This window comes from Colletotrichum acutatum, assembly GCF_030867785.1.
Source record: "Colletotrichum acutatum strain CBS 112980 chromosome Unknown BDZ83scaffold_2, whole genome shotgun sequence".
NCBI lineage: Eukaryota > Fungi > Ascomycota > Sordariomycetes > Glomerellales > Glomerellaceae > Colletotrichum > Colletotrichum acutatum.
In genome coordinates, this window is record NW_026848996.1 from 810 (window position 1) to 6,563 (window position 5,754).

The window sequence follows — 5,754 nt, forward strand, 5'->3', positions numbered from 1 at the left end:
TTTTTCAGCTCTGACGCCGCATCCCTAGGACGGGTCCCGCCAACAGCAGCTGTTTCCGAGCTGTCTAGAGAAGGACAGAAAAAGTGAGAGGAGAGAAAAAGAGATCCGGGTGCCTTACTTTGCTTGACATCCGCCGCGCCCCATTGCCGTCAAGGTTGGTAGCTCAGTCACGTCACTCCAGACTCTGTGCTCCCGCTTCTCCTGCTCCTGCCACTCCTGCTCCACCAATCTTCCGGTCAGGCACAAGTACCGACAGGTCCAGTGTGCCTGCTGGATTAGTCCGCCCGGCAGTAACTATCCAAAAACACACAGTCAAAAAAGCAAGAGCTCGCCCGTGGCAGGGAAGAATACGGAGGATTCGAAAGAAATCACCAAAACCTCAGACACCACGACCCCCTACCCAAAATGGCAATGGAGACCTCTTCGAGCTTCACGGCTCGAAGACAAGCAACACAGGCTTTGCCCCCTTTCCATCTTCCGTCGACAAACCAAGATATACCGAGTATGAGTAGACATTCTCATCAATACCCTTTCAGTTTTCACAATCAGCCTCTGCAGTCGCCATCATCGTGGCAAGCCCCCGCGATGGCTACGCCGTCGGCTCCCTCCTCCTCCTCCGCTGCCTCAAATACTCAACATTCTCCTGTAACCGCCAGCTCTGGTCTAACATCGCCTTCAGGAGTGCCAGGTGAAGGGCTTAGCCCGCTCTCTTCCGGTGTCAACACCACGAGCTCCCAGAGCTCCTATTATCCTGGAGGAAACGGCCACGGATCATGGCCTACGCCCTCGAGTTCCTACCAGCTCAGCTCTGGGACGCCCCAGGGGCTCGTCCAGACCTCTCAGTATGCCTCCCGTGGAAGCACCTACGATCAGCAATCCCCAATGTCCTACTCGCGCACTTCGCAATCACCCGCAACTGGCGAGGGCCTTCCCCCACCACCCTACGGGCAAACGCACCAGTCCTTCCAAGCTTATCCTCACGGAGGAGCGGGATCTACACCAGTCAGTTTGCCATCTCAGGGCCCACCAACACCTCAGGGTGGCATTCTTGGATCTCACGGCGCTGTCTCGACGCAACCTCCGACACCCGGCGGTTTGCACTCCCATCTTGACTCCTACACCCAGTCTCGACCACCAGCGACACCCGGCTACTACTCTACATCGTCGGCCCCCCAACAGTCGTTCAACAGCTATCAACAGTCCCACACTTCGCCCACCGCTCCTTCTCCGACGACTTCGGCAGGCCCCGGGAGAGGACTTGCTGCGCTCCAGCACCCTTCCGCGATGGCACCCCCTGGTTCTTACCGCTACCCCGGTTATCATGTTCCATCGATGGGAGGACCGATCATGTCCAACCTTACTTCTCCCGGGCACCAGATGTCACTCGTAACCGGTATGGGTGTCCCCGGCGGTTATGGAGCACACCATCTCGCACCGTCAATGTACGGCCACACCCACGGGGGGCAGCCCAACCCGCAGGCCGAACGGCCGTTCAAGTGTGATCAGTGTCCACAGTCATTCAATCGAAACCACGACCTGAAGAGACATAAGAGAATCCATCTTGCAGTCAAGCCCTTCCCTTGCAACTTCTGCGATAAGAGTTTCTCACGCAAGGACGCGTTGAAGGTCAGTTCCCAACGCCCCGAGACAATTGCACTGCATATCTTTATTTCAGGAGATGAACCATAGCTAACAAACATTACAGAGGCATCGTCTAGTCAAGGGTTGTGGTTCAAAGGAGGGTGATCGCCAGGACGAGAACGGACGACGCTCCTCGCAAGATCACTCTGACGACGGAACTCCTCCACTCAAGCGAGAGTAGATGATTGTAGCGTGCCGCTCAGGAGCTTCATGATTCGACGCGCTTTATTGATCATACGGCCGAGGTTATCCGCGGTCTCTTAGACTTCCCGAGGGTGGTCATCATCTACCTAGGTAGCCAGGCGTCAACGTGGCTTACGACTGCGATACCAATACCTCTGTGTACATGAAACTTCCAAAACCACAGCACGGGGGATCCACGGACGTAACGAAAATTCGAAAGACACGGTTGGCATTGCGGGGAATAATGCCTGGCGACGGACGCTTCGGAGAACACCTTTCTTGAAAACTTATTTTTAATTCGATCACGGGCCGTACATCGTATCTCTTTCTTCACTACACGCACGGCCATACACGAAAATCCCGGCGTTATACCGATACCACGGAACATTAATGGAAAGAGACCACCAGGGTCATAGAAGAGCCTGGTTCGTACCGTGGCCACTTTCGTTCCCAAAGCTTTCTTTCGCTACATGCTTTCCGGTAGATTACTCGTAGGCACGAGAACCAGTTGGACAGGACACATGGGTTCGGGTTTGTTTTTACGGCGAATGGTTGCGGCATCGTCCTCACTACACACGGATGCGGTATAGGACGATGCCAAACTGGGTACGGCTCCACGGAACACCTTTATATCGGGAAACGGAAACTGGCGCAGGCACTCACGAATCAGATGGGTCACGATGACGGAGGGTGGCCTAAAACGACGGTCAAGGTTGAGTCATTGATTCTGTCAAAGTTTGGACGGGCATCTGGAACGGTCGGGTTTTGTACGCAAGAGGTTGCAGGTTATCAAGGTGGGACAGTGGAGTTGGGCATCAGGGACTGCTTTGGGAGATACCAAGATTATCAAAGAGACAGGAGACTGTACATTATTACAGACGCAAGAGATCGTTCCCTGGGTAATCGACCCGGTGTGAAAATTTCGAGAGAAATGACACATATATTGAAGTCTCGCGAGCAGTAATGAACCTGTTGCTTCACAGAGTGTCACAACGGTACTCCAGAGCTACAAGAATAGCTCAATAATGACGATAAATTGGCATGTGAAGAACAATAACACCTCGCCCCTATTCTCAAAAGATCTAAGCTCGGTCGATAATGTTGACCGTGATGGTGTACGGGAGTGCTCCACGGACGAACGAACAACCAAACACCAGCAGGAATCACTTTGGCGAATTGGGTGACTAGACGTCCGCAGAGCATGACATCTCTACACTCTCTCGACCAGAAATCACCAATTGAGACACAGATGTGTGAAGCCATCGAAACAGCAGTCTGTAGGTAGATGCTCGAAAATGGTCGAATCACTTTCTCACCCAGTCTGCCCACCTCCTCATCTGTTCATCTGAACCAAAGGCAGATTAGAGCCGTGGCCTAGTGAGGATTACGTGCAGAGACTAGCGGATAGGAAAGAATGGCGTGAACGGAACGGACGAGGCTGGCGGGCAGGGCGTATGGGGGTGTACATTATAGTTTTGGCCTTTTTTTCCTCGTTCGCTCTTGGGGAGCTTGGGGCCTTGGGCTTGAGGGAACGTGCTGGCGTGCGTGAACGGCCGCATGAGATCAGAGCGGGAAAAAAGGATGGGATGGCAGGTGTCTGTTTGTTGGTCTTTTCGCTCTCTGCGCGAAAAAAAAAAAAAAAAACAGATGAGAAGAGGCGCTGGGCGCCGCCGCCCCGCGCCATACTCAAAACATCAGATGACATTGGGGGGAACATAACACAGAGTAAGTCAGACCTGCCCCCCCTTCCCATGCTCTTCTGGGCCAAGTTTGCTCTTTGGGACTCTCCTCCTTCAAAGGAGATTGAGAAAGATGGGATGCTTCTGACGAAAGAAGGACGTTACTTGTGTGACCGCGTTAGGGATTCCTTAGTTGATCGCCGGAGAAGTAAACCACATGTTCGACAGCCAGCCCTCTTCTACGGTATTAACCTCGTTCCGGCAAGAAAAAAAAACTGTCCGAGAGGACGCTCTTGAGCTGGAATGGGGTGTAAGGGGAAACACGGTACAGTTGTGACAAGAGCAGTCTCTGCAACTTTTTGCTTCCTTCCGTATGCCATGTCGCACATGAGTCGCCCGCCGTATTACAAGACTGCAGTCACGAATCTTAAGTCAGTATCCCAATAATAGTGGGTATAGGTGTGCAGTGATCAGAGTGTCGTAGATGATGAGCATTTTACTGACCTGATGAGCGGAGTATCCGTGAGAGTTTGCTACGCGTTATCCCGCTGCTGGATAGCACGCTGGGGATTCGTCAAAGGTACGCGAGATTAACCAAAAAGCGATATGCGATCAATACGCAAGAGTCTAGACTCCCTTACATGTCGGTTAGCTGCGGAGAGTGTGCAGCTTGATGGTCTCGGCTCCATCGCGCAAACGAAGATTCAATGTGCCAGAGAGGTTGCCCCAGTCCGGAGCTGGCAAAGTATTCGGCCTGTCATACACAGCCGTGATGGCCAGTTCGAAATGCTCCGGCCTGATGGAGAACAAAGCCAAGCAAGCGGGGGGAGGATAGAGTAGCGGGGCAGGTGAAAGCGATCCGGCTGCGGAGCTGAATCGAGAACCTGACGTGAGCTGAGACACACACACGCGCGCGAGAGGGTGGAATGAGAGGGGGAGGAGAGGGAAAAGCTAGAGGAAGGTAGGTGGTAGGGCGGAGACCAGCCCATGGACAAGCATTCCTGTCACTCCCACGCGATGGGCTGGCGAAGGTGTGCAAGGCGCCTCCTCCCGGGGAACCTCTAGCCCTTCCCCCTTTTCCCCCTTTCTCTTGAAGCCGGCGGCACCACTAGTGTATGGGTCTGAGAATCCATGCCATTTTGAGCATGCGGATTCGACAAGAGTCGGTCGTCGAGCTGCAGCTGGGTAACACGCCTGAGAACACTGGTTACCCTCATGGAGTGCACCGATCGTTTGACAGGCCTGGCATCAACGCTACTGAAGATAGACCATCAACTCATTTGACGGTTTGGAGAGGGTGGGAAACACCCCTCAACGGAAAATGTTGAATCGGAAGTGGCAGAGACTCTCGCCGGCCAACCGCATTGACTCCATTTGCCTTGCTTTGTCCTACTCACCAGGATACGTAAGGGTGGGTGTGCGGAAAGACATAGGCATCATCTTGCCCAGCTTCCAGTGATCTGACCATATGACTGGCTCAGCTTGTAGTGTCGCATATGTGCGTCTTCCTTGGCAATTGAGCAACTTGCTTCATTGCACCAAAGACGCAAGCATCATTCAGCCGTAGGTAGTTTCTCCACTCGGATAGAGAGAGGAGGAAAGAGAGTCGGTAAGTGAAAGCCGTTCAGCATGTCGGTAGGATGGCGCACGTTAATGGCGCATGTTCTTCGTGCCCTCTTCCTTCGTTCTTGCGCCCATCAGTGTAGAAGAACAAGTGGCTTGTTTTCTTCTGCTGCAACGAATTTCGACAAAGTGTGATGAACCAGGCCGTTGTCAGCCTCCTTGGTGAAGAGGGCATGCCTAGCCGCGCCACGTAAGCAATGCTCATGTGGTAGGATGTAGAGAGGAGGAGGTATCAGCGGGCTGAGGTGCAATCTCGTTTCCAATGACCCCCAAGGTGGTTGTCTCTTGAATGCTCCTGTGCAGATCAGCGCCCGAGCAGAACGCCTCAGGGCTGGTCTTCCGGTTCCTCTTCAAGCCTAGCGGCAGCCTCGAAGCGGCAGCGGCTGAACGTCTGGACGCAGACTAACGATTTCTACGACGACAATCCTGCATCTCGGTTTGCCGACACGATGTGTCGCTTTCCTAATCTTGACAATAGTCAGTCAAAAGAGATTGATCTGAAGGCATTGGCATGATAAGATTATGTCGTTGTGGAGTTCCATTTCAAATGAGGATTTGTGCTGAACAGATTTTGCAGTAAGTCCTCGTCTGACACTCAAGGCCGCTTGAAGCTGACGTCTCTCTATGA

General features: G+C 53.2%; 2 protein-coding genes across 2 annotated transcripts; both read left to right on the forward strand.

Moving 5' to 3' along the window:
• Positions 1-405: 405 nt before the first annotated feature.
• BDZ83DRAFT_714918 (uncharacterized protein) lies at positions 406-1,822 on the forward strand (the record flags this gene model as incomplete). The annotated part of the gene is made up of 2 exons (XM_060511682.1): positions 406-1,626; positions 1,706-1,822. 2 exons carry the CDS (start codon positions 406-408, stop codon positions 1,820-1,822), a joined length of 1,338 nt encoding a protein of 445 aa, XP_060371467.1.
• Positions 1,823-3,183: 1,361 nt separating this feature from the next.
• On the forward strand, positions 3,184-4,033 carry BDZ83DRAFT_158800 (uncharacterized protein). Its single transcript, XM_060501377.1, has 2 exons — positions 3,184-3,962; positions 4,021-4,033. The coding sequence occupies exon 1, from the start codon at positions 3,279-3,281 to the stop codon at positions 3,798-3,800; it is 522 nt and encodes a 173-aa protein (XP_060371468.1). The 5' UTR covers positions 3,184-3,278; the 3' UTR covers positions 3,801-3,962; positions 4,021-4,033.
• Positions 4,034-5,754: the final 1,721 nt, after the last annotated feature.

What these genes read in the sequence shown, in the direction of transcription:
- BDZ83DRAFT_158800 (XM_060501377.1), top strand. Translation starts at nt 3,279, where the DNA reads ATGGGGGTGTACATTATAGTTTTGGCCTTTTTTTCCTCGTTCGCTCTT.